Source organism: Crinia signifera, chromosome 5 (genome assembly GCF_055691185.1).
Source record: "Crinia signifera chromosome 5, ASM5569118v1, whole genome shotgun sequence".
NCBI classification, from domain to species: Eukaryota; Metazoa; Chordata; class Amphibia; order Anura; family Myobatrachidae; genus Crinia; species Crinia signifera.
The window spans coordinates 107,770,038-107,784,690 of NC_139221.1; the positions used below are offsets into that span (position 1 = coordinate 107,770,038).

At 43.5% G+C, this 14,653-nt stretch overlaps 1 protein-coding gene across 4 annotated transcripts in view; it reads left to right on the plus strand.

The window, feature by feature from the left end:
- RIPOR2 (RHO family interacting cell polarization regulator 2) overlaps positions 1–14,653 on the plus strand; it is a 159,638-nt gene that overhangs the window by 98,039 nt on the left and 46,946 nt on the right. For all 4 annotated transcript variants that reach the window (XM_083187816.1, XM_083187819.1, XM_083187818.1 and 1 more), the window contains one exon: positions 1,305–1,495. In XM_083187816.1, coding sequence (XP_083043942.1) covers positions 1,305–1,495 — 191 coding nt within the window. The remainder of the gene's footprint in view (positions 1–1,304; positions 1,496–14,653) is intronic.

Below are 14,653 nucleotides of genomic sequence, written 5' to 3' on the forward strand. Positions count from 1 at the left end.
TACTTTATAAATCAATAAAAAAAAAACATCTACCCAGTACTGTTGAATCTTTGGACATAACCAGAACACATGATAGATATGTCCCACTTCCCCACAATTCCTCCAGAAAATCTGTGAGCATGTGGCCCAAAGTAGGTATAGTTTATCCGGGGTCAAATAAAGCCTATGTAAAAATTGAACCTATATTTCTGAGTGATTCAAGCATTTTGACATAGTCCCTGGTCTTAATGCTTTGTCACCTTAATTGGTCAGATTATAGCATGCAATTGTGATGTTTTAATAATAGGGGTCCAGCAGAAGTGGGGAGATAACAAGTTATTGTTGGGGCGCTAAAGGTATGTGCTTTTTTGTGAAGTTGAAGCAAAATGTAGTGGAAGAGTCAATCCCACATTTGAACAAAGAAAGAGGGGGTGGGTTTGCTGCACTAAAAGAACAGTGTGAAGTATATTCCAAAAAAGAATTTAATAAACACAATATAAAATAATTGTATAAAAACAATCAATGATGATGAATGATAAAAAAAAAACTATGATGTGGGTGTATATAGGCCCTCGATGTGGTCACCCTTGATCAACAGTGACGAGGACAAGTGTCCATTCCTATGAATGTCCCTCTTGTAGATGGAATGTTAATAACTACCCTTGAGAAATTGGGGTACCTTGGAATTGTCCGACTTTAGAGAGGTGGCATTACTCCCAAGATGAAGTCTTGGCCACTCAAGGTAGAAAGTCTTGTGGGGTCAGTTGGGACCCAAGTCCTGCATGGGTCCAATTTGAGAAAGAGGGACTATTTCGATCCTGAAGTCTTGTTAGTTCCTTATTAGGTTACCGGTGCACTGTGGAAACACCATACAAACACCAAACACCGACACGTTTTGCTGATCCTTCAGCTTTGTCAAGCAGAAATTTCTTTTTCAGATCAACCATGATTTACTTTTAAAGTTTGCTAAGCCTACCTGACCTATTCATGTTTTCTGTATTGGGCAGTTTTGTATTTAAAAAAAAAAATGCATGTTTGAGAAGTAAAAAAATGTATTGAGCCTTTCTAAAACATGTCTACTAAATCTGCATGATGTGTAATACCTATAGTAATTTGCATAGCAAAGGACTAACTGAAGCCGATGGTTCTCTACGAAGTCTGCCAGTTAATCATCCTTTGTCATCGGTACTTTGTATTTTTAATAAATTATTTAAAATGTATTGTTACTTGAAGTGATGGAAACACCCATTTACTATTTTTTCCTGACTCATTTTCTGTTCCCATTTGAGATGTCTGGTCTTCACTGATCCCTTCTACCTTTGCAGTGCAAGCCATCTGTAAACCGAAGCAGGTCTTCCAGTGTAAGTCTAACAGTTGAGAGCGCATTAGAGAGCTTTGATTTCCTGAACACCTCTGACTTTGATGATGATGATGTTGAGGAAGATGGTGGTGGAATGGTTTGTAATGGTGGTGGTGCAGATTCAGTCTTTACAGACACCGATGTGGAGAAGCTAAGGTAAGCGTTATCAAAGGTGTGCTGCAGTAGTATAAACAAAATCCTGGTGACCACATGATTCAAGAAAGGTATTTCAGCCAAGCCATGCAACATAAGAGTCTTCCAATCTGGTCTCATTCTATAATATGGACCTTCATTCTGTAGAATAGGTTCTACTGTATGTTAAAATGGCAATTTTTTTTCCAATTAATAATATTCAATAATAGCCGATGAATGGCAAATATTCCATTATTTGTACTGTACACCGTGCAAATTTGAAAACAATAATTTGCTGAACAGCCTTACTTGAACACAGTCTGAGCGTGGATTAGTGATTTTGCTAATGCTTAATGTTTTTGTTTCTTTGTTCTTATGCACCTGTTGTGACTTGTGCATTGGAAAAAGCTAGTCAATAGTAAATAGAAAGTAGCGTTGTGTCCATTATTTTATCATTTTAGGTTTTCATTAAAGTGTATTATGTGTAAATATTTACAACCCCTTTTAAGTCCTTCCTTGCTGTCAGCAAATAAATTGAGATGATATGAATTTACCAGATATAGTAGTGTGTTTTCAACAGGGCTGCCACCAGAAATGGTGGGGACCGGGACTGACAAAATTGGAAGGGCCCTTACACCACCACTTATTGTTACACAAAATATTTTAGTCAGATATTTTGGCTACACCCCTCTAGTCGGCGCCTCACGGATGGCGCGATCAATTTGAGTTTTAACAAAAACCCTAAATTACACGTCACACACTGCAAATGCCAATTACATATTATACCGCTCACCGTAATGCACATTACGTATTATACAGCTCACCATAATGCACATTACATATTATACAGCTCACCATAATGCACATTACATATTATTCAACACACTGCAATGCCCATTACATGTTATACAGCACACCATTATGCCCGTTACATAATATAGGACACACTGTAATGCAGATTACATATTACTCCCCACATTTGTTCCTCATTAGCGCTTTCCAAGTCTTTCCGTAGGTAGGACAATAGTACGCAATCTTTTTAAATCAATATGGGTTAACTGATTCACAAGTTTATTTGCCAATTGCACTTTAACTGTTTTTTCTGTAGGTAGGTCAATACTGCACAATCCATTAAAAGTGTAATTTAATAGACCGGACAACACAGTCATATGGAGGGACACATGCATCACTCACCCTCCTTCAATCCCACGGCCTATCACAGCACAAATATTTCTCCGCAGACTACGGCGGTTCCTTTTGTTTAACTGCTGGCTAGCAGAGTTGTTTGGAGTCCGGGCGCGTGCTGTTCACTCGTACTGGCATCCTTCCCAGCTGCTTAGTTAGCCACTGGACAGCACGTGGAACACTTGCGGGCGGCTTCCAGTAGGAGCGCTCTTTTTTCCGGTTCTCCGTACACACTCGGCAGGTGCAACAAGGTTCCTTCCTGATAAGTGAATGCGGCTCGGCTGGTGGTGCCTAGTAAAGTGGACCGGGCCCTCTCCTCTCTTCAGAGCTGCAGGGCCCGGGACAATTGTACCCCTGGTACCCCCCTGTTGGCGGCCCTGGTTTTCAATATCATGGTCACTCACACTTTATTGTAATGTCATCCACACAGAATTCTAAAATATTATGAACATAATCATAACTTTGATCACTAGATGGCAGTAGACCTACTTAAACATACAAGTAAATATTGTAAAAATTATTTAAAATAGTGTAGTCCTTAGAGATAAGAAAATAAACACTAATTAGTATTGTTTATTTATAGTAACATTCTAAGATTGTGCTAACAGTTGTCCAGAAGAATTACTTAAATGAGAAGTGTAAAATTAGAATGGTCAGGCACACGCTCAATACATTTTCACCCCTGGTTTGAATATTATGGTTCCTGTTCTCCATTCTACCATAATCTGTAAGTAGATCCAGTGGAATATCATTGCTTGGTCAGTCGGTCAGTCAGTCAGCCATCACCGCAACCTTTGTCATACTCACCCACGTCCATTTTTCAAATGTGAAAACACAGGGATCTGGGAATTTATCCTGGATCACTGTATTTTCACAATCGTGTCTGTGAAAAAAGGCACTTATCAAGGATTTGGGGTACTTGTTTTGTTTCACGGTGCCCGATATATCAAATGCAATATCGGCCTACGCATGGAGTTGATTTTATAGTGTGGCGAGTGCAGTAATCCGCGTCCCCTCGTGGGGCTCGCTGCGCTCGCCACACTATGTAAAATCAACTCCATGCGTAGCTCCACCCCCAATTCGTGTACTGCGTCCCCTCGCATGGCTCGCTCTGCTACCACTGTGCTTGGCATACTTTACCTTTAACAAATTGGAGTCTTCAGGGAAAGCTTGAATTTTTGGAAGCTAGAGGAGAGTCTGGAAGGGCATTCCATAGGGTGGGTGCTGCCTGAAGAAATAGTGAATGGGATCTAGTAATAAGTGTGGACGAGCAGGGTCGGTGCAAGGCATCTAGGCGCCCTAGGCAAACCTACAGGATACACCCCACCCCCAACTTTTCTCACATACATTTCTCCCCCCCCCCCCCCGTTATTATAAAAAAAATAACTGCCACCATGCACAATGCACCCACCCCAGGAGCAAATGCAGGATTTTTCTATTTACATGACTGGCAGCTGCCAGTCATGTAAACAGAAAAATCCTGCATTTGCTCCTGGGGTGGGTGCAGTGTGCATGGTGGCTGTTATCAGGATCTACAACTGAACTGACTGTGTCAGTGAGAAGCTGGGCGGGTGAGGGGAGGGGGGCAGGTGGCGGCAGATTTACAAGGAAGCAAGCATTGCTCTCTGTGCCACCTATGTCGGTGTCCAGTCCAGCGCACCGGGTGGGGGGGGGGGCAGTGGATTGACGCTGACTGGCTGGCGGGGGCAGGGGCGGCCGCCGACCGCCATCGAAGTTTCCCGCTGGCTGCTGTAGGCCTGATGACCGGGCGACTGGGGACTGAGTGTCAGCGGCTGGCAGCAAGGTACACAGGTGACAGACGTGCTCCGGTGGGGGGGGACGGGGGTCCGAATAACTTACCTAATAGCTGCTTGCTGTCTGCAGATGATCGCTGACACTGCAGGCAGCTTCTTCTAGTTGTTCCTCCGGGCTCTCCTCTGCGGTAGCATAGCTTCCTGTTGCTGGCCGGCTGCCTGCAGCTCACTACCGCCCTCCAGTGGCCGGCGCCCTAGGCAAATGCCGGCCCTGTGGACGAGAGACACAGAGCGGTGAGGTCGGGAGGAGATATATTGAGATAAGCGAAGAGATATATGTTGGTGTAGTCAGGTTAATGGCTTTGTATGCAAGGATTAACTATTTTTTTATATTCAATACAATAGAATATAAGCAATATGGAGGGACTGACAGAGTGGATCAGTAGACGAAGAATGTCTAGCCAGGAAGATCAGCCTCGCAGCTGCATATAAAATTGATTGTAGTGGTGAGAGTCTTTTCTTAGGAAGACCGGTGAGGAGACTATTGCAATAAATCAATGTGTGAGATAATGAGTGCATGGAATTTTATATTACATTTTTACAGTTAAACAGAAATTATAATAATACATTACACAGAAGTAATATTGTAACAAATAAATAGGGAGGAAAGGAAATGGGTACATCACCAGAAATCATACATTTTGGAAAGACTTGCCAAATATATTCAGGTATACTAAATTCAGATTTTCAAATATCAACATGTTTTACAGATTACATTAGTTTTGAAAATATACTTTAGTTTATTGAATTTGACTCAGCAATGACCAACTAGTCGTCTCAAACACTTGCATAATCTTATCTCGAGTAGAAGAGTCAAGTGAATTGATTAGCGCTTCCCATTTTTTATAAAATGAAGCAACCCCTGTTTTGCTTGAAGCAACCCGCGTCAAAGCCGGAAAGACCATTTGTCTATCATAATATAACATTTCTAGTAAAATGGATATTACAGTTCCCAATATCGGTGGTTTTGGGGAAGTCCAAACACATAGGATCACCATTTTGGCGTTGGTCACTATGACAGTTAGTAATGGTATATATTTTGAACTACTGTATTAGGTCTTAAAGACCATAGGCAAAGTTTTGCACATAATAAGGCTAATGGTTCCGCCTGTAGATGTAAACGGAAAATAGAGTTAATACAATTAGTCACTTTACCCCAGAATTGACGTATTTTCCGGCATGGCCACATATTGTGGACACAGATAGCATTTGGACGTTTGCATTTAAGACAATCCCCTGACACCATGTATCTTCTCCTTGCTGGGGAAATGTAAACTCTATTAATAGTTTTAATATGAACCTCTTGAAGCCATGAGCTTCCTAAATATTTGAATGTGTTTTCATAATGTTGCAGTAACGTTTCAGGAGAAGATAAGGCTGGGATATCTTGTTTCCATGCCAGTATAGTTTCCTTCCAGATTTTTTCAGGAATTGTTTGAGTCAAAATAGATTCCAAATATTTAGCTTGATAAGGGTGTAAAACAATTAAGGCCAAAAGCGATTGTATAGGGTCAGGAGACTGTAAGATATTAAATGTTCATTCATTTTTTAGCATAAGCAAAAACTTGTAAATACATGAAAAACTGTTTCTGGGATATTCAATTTCTCATGTAAATCACTAACTTGTAAAATGATGCCATGAGTGCATGGACTAGAGGTTTTAAGGTGTCTTGTGTAATGCGCCCTACCTTTGGAAACGGTATATTGCCGTTTTTTTACCGTTTTAAAACGGTAATCTGTGCGGTCTGAAAGGTGCAGATCCAATTAACCGGTTTGAAAATACCGTTTTTTCAAACCGGTTAAAATGCAGGGTCCTACCTGTTTCAGACCCGGTATTTTGGGATCAAAATCGGGTCTGAAATGGTATTTAGGACCCAGCCAATGAGCTGGGTCCTAAATTCAGCGCAGTGAATATTTAATGAGTCCTCATTAAATATTCATAGCACTGGAGCCGCCCCCCCAGTGCGCGGGTTAACATCCCATGATGTGCTCCTGTGCCCACACTTCCCTGCTTCATACATCTCCCTCCCCATAGAGCGTCAGCTCCTGTGCCCACATTTCCCTGTTCATACATCAGCCCGAGGTGGGAACACATAGTACCTCCCTAGCAACGTCCAGCGGCTGCTGGGATACGGACACAGCGGCGGCGGGTGCAGGTAATGTACCATCACTGCTCCCCCTATACCGTCCTGGGGCTCCCTGTCCGGTACCAGGCGCTAGGGATACGGACACAGCGGTGGGGATTTGGACACAGCAGCGGCGGCGGGTGCAGGTAATGTACGATCACTGCCCCCCCCCCCCATACCGTCCCGGGGCTCCCTGTCCGGTACCTTGTGGGGGGGGGGGGGGGATTGTGTGTGTTAACCCGCGGCAGGGGGGGGGGGGGGCGGCGCGCTGAAGACTGGCTTTGACCCTGTATTTGGAAAGCTTCCAAAAACGGGTCTGCCAGTGTAAAAAAAAATGCACTTAAACGGTAATATACCGTTTAAGAGATGCGGTGTGAAAGGGGTTTTACCTGGCAGACCCGTTTTTAGAAACGTTTCAAAATACCTGGTCAAAGCCAGTTTTGCGGTCTGAAAGCAGCATTAGGGGCATTTTCTAAGCAATCGCCACCCGGCGATTAATATCCAGCCTGCTGGGGTAGGATTGGTTGTAGTGTTCTAAATAGCGATCAAGATATCAGGTTGGTAACTACTCTTGGCTGGGTTGGGATCATTTGGTCTACAGCATTATGGTCGACATGGGTCTAGGTCGACATGGTTCTAGGTTGAAAGGTCGTTAGTTCGACAGGTCATTAGTTCAACATGGTCTAGGTCGACAGTCAAAAGGTCGACATCTGGTTTTTCACAGTTTTTTCACCTGAATGTCAACACAGTCAACATGGACACAGTTTAAAGTGCACTGCATCCCCTCGCATCGCGAGCGCAGCTATTTTATTCTCCCACCACGCCCTAGTGGATGGTAGGGCATGAAATACCGCCTGTTGGCACATGTTGGCTCAAAAAACATTGAAAAACTCCATGTCGGCCTTTTGACTGTCGACCTAGACAATGTCGAACTAATGACCTGTCGGACTAACCTGTCGAACTAATGACCTTTTGACCTTTTCACATGTCGACCTAGTCCCATGTCGATCATTATGCTGTAGACCAAATGACCGCATCCCCTCTTGGCTGGTGGGAATCTAATTTATTTCTGTTTTGGAAATGTTGAGTTTGAGGTGGTGAGATGACATCCAAGATGACATGGCAGAAAGGAATTCAGCGACACGGGGCTATACTGATGGTGATATGCAGTACATTTATATTCTTTGAGCAACTGTGGCTGTATCTGCAAACAAAATGTAACATTTTAGTGCAGAATTTCTCTCGCAGTCACACACAGTAGATAAGAATTCTGCATATCATTTTAATACGAAATCACTGCCTAGGCATCTTATTTGCATCATTTTGCATTCTAATGAAAAAAGTCATACAAAAAGATGTTTGGCCCTACCAAGTCACTCCGTAACATGGCATGACTAGACGGGCTGTTTAACATGCAAGGAGGCAAGATGTACTCTGACCTTTTATCCCTTTACACTCCCACTCGTCCCCTTCGTTCTGCTAGCACTCGTCGGTGCGAGCAGAACTTCTGCCGACTTCTTACCTCTCCCACTCCTACAGTACCACCAAGATTTTTTACGTGCTGCTCCCTTACTCCGGAATTCTCTACCTCTCCCCCTCAGACTCTCTTCTTCTATAAAGAACTTCAAACGGGCTCTTAAGACCCACTTCTTAACCAAACCCAGCAAACTGCCCTCCTAACCTTCTGTTCTTTGCCCTGTCTACCCCTCCTGTGTCACCCCTGTGTGTCTGCCCCTCCTCTTTAGAATGTAAGCTCTCACGAGCAGGGACCTCTTACCTCATGTGCTTATCCATTCTTCAGTAGTCTTGGACTGCACCAAAGCATGCTGTTTTCTGCCACCTGGATACTTATGTTGCAGTAATCGGCTGATGTTCCTATAATCATTTACCCTGTAGTTGTCCTGTATTATCAGGACAACTACAGGGTAAATGATTATAGGAACATCAGCCGATTTCAACTGTAAAGGCCCCCATACACTATGCGATTTTGGGCCGATTTCACCTGATTTCGGCACTTTGGGCCGATAAATCAGGTGAAATCGGCCCAAAATCGCATGTTTGTGACATCTGATCCAATCTGATGCGCGTTCCCGTGCTCATCAGATTGGATCAGGTGGTCGGACCTGCAGAACATAAGATATATCGGAATCTGACCCTTTTTAGCACCCACAATGTCTGAGATCTGATATATCTATGTGTAGAACTACTGGTAACTCCTTACGGTGCCCTGGACCATCCTCCAACCTCCCTCCACAGTAGCACGTCATCGGAAGGGGCAGGCATCATCACTGGTCACCGCAGGCAGCAGAGCCTGACACCCCCCCCCCCCCCCCGCCTCTCTCCTGCTGCTGGAGGTCGGTGCAGGGCAGGCAGCAGAGCCCCCCCCCCCCCCCCCCTGCTGCTGCAGGTCATAACAGGCAGTAAAGCCTGTCCCCCTCTCCGCTGCCGCTGGATGTTGGTGCGGGCAGCAGAGCCTGTCTCCCCCCCTCCCCCTCCGCTGCTGCTGGGTGTCTGTGCAGGCAGCAGAGCCTGTCTCCCCCCTCCCCCTCTGCTGCTGCTGGATGTCGGTGCGGGCAGCAGAGCCTGACACCCCCCCTAGCCTGCTGCTGGATGTCGGTGCGGGCAGCAGAAAATGTCACACTGCTGGGAGAAGAGGCAGGGGAAGTCGCTGGTCGGAGGAGCATGCTCCTCCGACCAGCGACCATTCAGGGGCTGAAAACAGGAGCACGCACCCGGCGATTTTTAACGCTGGTGCACACTCCAATCACTGGCAATATGGTCGCTGAGCGACCATATTTCCAGCGATATTTGCTATAATCGCCCAAAGGTGGCGATACCCTATTATGCGGTATCGTGGCGGCGGGGTTTTAATACATCGGAAAATGTGGTAAAACAGGGGTTTTACCACATTTTCCCCTTAGTGCATCCCGCCCCCAATGCTGATGGCACTTGCGTTAATAAAAATGCAACAAACAAAGAAGTGCACTATAACTATGTAAAGGTGCCCATACACGGTGCGATAAATCTGTGCTTTTGCATCGCATCTAGTTAGAGATGGCCATCGACACATCCCAACGGTTGCCATTGATGGCTTTTTAAAGCATGAACCATCAATGGCTCTAAAACATTCTATCACCAGCCATCGATGGTTCCTGCCATCGCTTAGCCACGCATGCGCAGTAGAAACCTTAACTAGAGATCAATCTTGCAAAGTTTCTTCTACGCATACGTGCACCTCTCGGCCGTGGCGCTACCGTTGGGCGAACCGTAGTCCAGTCTCGGGTAGCCAGCCGGGTAGTGGCAGGGGATGTGACGAGCCGAGGAAGGAGGGAGAGAGACGAGTGGGACGGACAGTGGCCCTTGACTGACGGACAGAGGGGGCAGGGTCCAATATCCTGGGGGCATTTTATATGAATACATAGAGCCAAACGGCAGCCAGCGCACGCACACAAGGCCACGCGGAGAAGAGTGGTAGGGCCGAAGACAGACTGAGGGACTGTCCAACTGCAGTGGCAGGGAGAAAGAAAAAAAAAATTATCTCCATCGGATGCCGATGGCATAAAACTATTCAAGCCTTTTCTTTCGATACCCAAAACATTGAGCACTAGATCCCGACCATCGATGTTTTGGGATCAGCGAGAATTGATTGCCATCCTTACATCTAGTTCAAAACGCATGCAATGGGTTAAAGGACTGTGCATTTTGAACTAGATGCTGTGCTGTGCAATGTGATGCCCCCGGGGGAAGCACGCATCGCATGGTACCGTTGCGCCGTGTATGGGCACCTTAAATGCTCAGCAAGTAAAATCCAGCCTTACTAGTTACAAAACAAGAGTGTGCAGAGAGTTAAAACGGCCCCTGCTTCATATAGCATTGTTCAGGCCACTCCCTAGGGCCATCCCATCAGATAAATCTCATGGTACATCCAATTTGCGTCAGATAAATCGCATGTGATAAATCGCATGTGATTTATCAGACGCAAATTGGATGTAAAAAATGGCACCTCAAGTGTCAAATTGTTTGTAGGCCTCCTTGGAAGCTGCTGGGGAAGTTCAAGGGAAATCAGATGCAATTTTACAGGTCAGATAAATCGCATAGTGTATGGGGGCCTTAAGTCACTGTTTTCCTGTTTTGATTATATGTACTCTGTGAGAACGCTGCAGAACCCTTGTGGCGCCATATAAATAAAGGATGATGATAATGTGGACAAATCTGTAGATGGCAATGTGCAAGCCATTGTTTTATATAACCATCCAATTTTTAAGACCCTTAGCTATTTGTGTTGTCTTATACACCTGTGAACTCGCACATCAAACACAATCGCATTGGAAATGCTACACTACACAACCACTTGCACGGTCCGGGAGAAGGTTCTGTAGCAAACCCCAGTGCGTACAATTGCAGTGATTACAAGTAAATGGAACATGTAGTCCATAATATAAACATAGCAGCAAATATGAATAGCCAATGTATTATATTCCCATATATGCTTTAAAAAATGTGTTTATTTCAGTATGCATTTTATCTGACTTTTTGACAAGTAGTAACCCTTTAATTTTTTATGTTAGCTTCCCTGTTGAAGGTTTTTAGAGTTAGTGACTACTCGGAGAATAAGTATTTTAAAAGAGAACAATAAGTGCATTAGTCTTGTAATAACTGCATTCAGTTCCTAGATTCCTAGTGGGGGTTTCCGACAAGTCTGGCCCCTTCTGCATGTTATACTATCACTAATAGTGTGTAAGCAGTGGAGGGAAAACACAGTGTGTAATTTTCTCACGGTTTTGCATTCACATTCCACTATTCAAATATTACTAAAAGCACATATAACTGATATTTCACAGTGAGCTGTTTACCTCTTACATACAGTATAACTCAACCCCTAAAGTACATAAGAGAGCACTAGTTGTCTATACAAACCGCCTAATTGATTGTGTAAGAGTGCAATATTTCAGCCACTACTATATTTATTTATTATTTATTAACAGTTTCTTATATAGCGCACACAGATTCCGCAGCGCTTTACAGAGAATATTTGAACATTCACATCAGTCCCTGCCCCAGTGGAGCTTACAATCTATATTCCCTACCACATGTACATGCACACAGACATTCTGGTGTTAATTTTGTTGAGAGACAATTAGCCTACCAGGATATTTTTGGATTGTGGGAGGAAACCGGAGTACCCAGAGGAAACCCACGCAAGTACGGGGAGAATATACAAATATTTTATATAGAAAGCAGACTGTCCAGACTGGTACAAATGCAGACGATCCACTCTAGCTATTGTGGACTATTGATAAGCTTTCATTCAATGCATTTATAAAAGACTTTAGTAGGGTTGTATGAATGGCAACCTGGGATTGATAGTAAAGGAAAGAGGGAAGGAAGAAAGGAAAAAAGTAAGGGTTTATAATGAGGAATCTCAGAGGAGTTATATAAATTAGGGTGGATATTTGTTATGCTTTAAAGTTTTGTTAAGCCTCAAACTCTCTTGAAATAAGATCACTTATTTTGTATTCGGAAGATGCTGTCCAACTGCCGGACCACTAATGTTACACAAAGTGGCAGTAGTAGTCAACACCGCTTCCGTGTGGATGGGAAGGTGCAGTAGTGTGCAGCAGTAGTAGTCCAGCAGGCACCATATAACCGCTTACCTGAATTCTATTTAATATCATCTCCTATATAGGCCCACTGCTCCACATCTAGGGTTTTCCCTCATCTCCAAGCAAAGTTCATGGGGAGCTTTGACCAGCTGGTAACATGTATAAGACATAATGGGTCATCTAATTTTAGAAGAATGCATGCTAGAATTCCGCTAGGTACCAATGATCAAAGTGACGGCATATTCCTAGATGATTACTATATTGATACAAATGATATATACAGAATTATATTGAAAGTCAAATTGTATAGAGAACTGCTTATATAAAATGGATAATAGGCTCCTTGTTGAGAACTCAAAAGTTGACCAGTTTGCTGCTGTTCATAAAGTTGGTTTTACTTCCCATAATCCAATTACAGCATCTTTGGCTGGTGAAGAGGCAAGCTGTAACTATTCATTCAGCTGATAGAATCTCTGTGGGGATATACACTCACACTATGGGGTCAATCCTATTGTACGTGAATACCGCTGCCGTGCATTTTAATACTGGCAACAGCACTCAAACTTGCACCCTTCGCAGGCTGAAATCGTCTCGCTTTAGCAGACGAGCGCTGTTGTGCGAATCTTGGCTGCTGTAAACAGCAGTAATGATGATGGTAAGTAATGATCTGGAAACTCCCATTATTGTATGTGAAATAGGAGAATTAAAATCAAGACATATACGTCACACATATATATATATATATACCTGTTATACTATAGGGTAATATTATAGTTGTGTGCAGACCCCACAAACCCCTCTCTTTTCTTTGTGTGTAAAAATAATGCAGCCAGTATTTACCCTGCACAGAAACAAAATAACTCCACCAAATCTAACTCTCTCTGGACATGTTACATCTGCCCCACCTGCAGTGCACATGGTTTTGCCCATTTTGAGAACAAATTTGTACTGCGATCAGATCTGAATAAGGGCCATTGTGTGCGCTATATAAGAAACTGTTAATAATAATTGCAGCCACAGCAGTGTCCAGGGGTGGCCCAGTATCTCCCAGACCCTGGGAGTGATAAAAACAGCGTTCTCCTTTTGCCGGCACAACGGATTTGCCATGCACCAGGTGTCACATGGCACACTGACGCCATTAGGCCATGTCCCTTTTAAGAAAAAAAAAAATGTCACATACATTCGAAAGACATGATCTATAATACTTATTAGTTTGTACAGTTCCTTAAATTATGACAGATTGGAATTATAGCATCATTTCTTGATCCCTCATATATACCCATACACAATATAGTTTAACCCTTTTGCATGCCAAGTGAATTTGTAAAAATAGGTGTGAACATTGCCAAGCAAACCTTTTGATTCATCATAATGACCTGTAATGTTTACTTGAGTTGAAAGCTAATCTTTTATTAGACATTTTATTATTGGAATTTATATAACAAATGTGAGCGACGCTAGTATTTTTAACGGATATTTTGCACATCTCTGACAGATATGTTGGCACTCAAAGGGTTAATATAACTGATAATGGTAAAGAAAAAAGTTAATTATTATGTAAAAGAATCTATTTTACTATTAAATATAGCATTCCGGGTTGCTATACATTTATATGCGTTAACAATAAATCTGCATAATACTTATAATTACAGCTTTGCAAGCCGCATTTACGGGGGGAAAAATTAAATCTAAGCCTTGTCTTACGCTCTATGTTCAGCCCAGCAAGAAGAAACTGGGACACAATGCAAAGAATTATATGAATTCTTCCTGAGTTCATATTTACAATATTACTTTTAGTAAATATTTATACTTCTGCTCCTTGACCGTGATTGCAGTGTAAACATGTCTTACAGATGCTTTAGGGTTCCCTTCCCTTTGTTTTCTTGTTTGCACACAAACCTTGTATTCTTTGTCTGAGGCTTTGATCTATCCGAGTCAGGATATTGGAAATCTCTGCCATTGCATTAACATGTACAAGGAAATAAAATATTAGTAACTGTTATCCAGAGCCGGATGCAGGGGCAAACGCAGGATTTTCAGAAGGGGGTTTCCAGAGGGGCGGAGCAAAGCACAGAGAGGGACACTTAGGTGACCCAGTATATACCAGTATATTTGGTATATCTATAATACTTGCCCTGGCATATACTGGGTTAACCCCTTCCCGACATTTGACGTACATTTACGTCATGGTCGGGAAGGACTTCCCGACACATGGCGTAAATGTACGTCATGAGTTCTAACTGTCACCGCGTCTATAGACGCGGTGACAGTTTGGAGATGTCTGCTGTCCCTGACAGCAGACATCCCCCCTCGCCGCCCAGGGGGGGCAGGGATGCCCCCCCCGGTCGGCGATCGCTGTGATTGGCTGTTCAAATCTGAACAGCCATTCACAGCGTTTCCTGTGTTACCGGCGGCTAAGCCGCTCGGTAACACAGAAAACGGTGGTGATCGGTG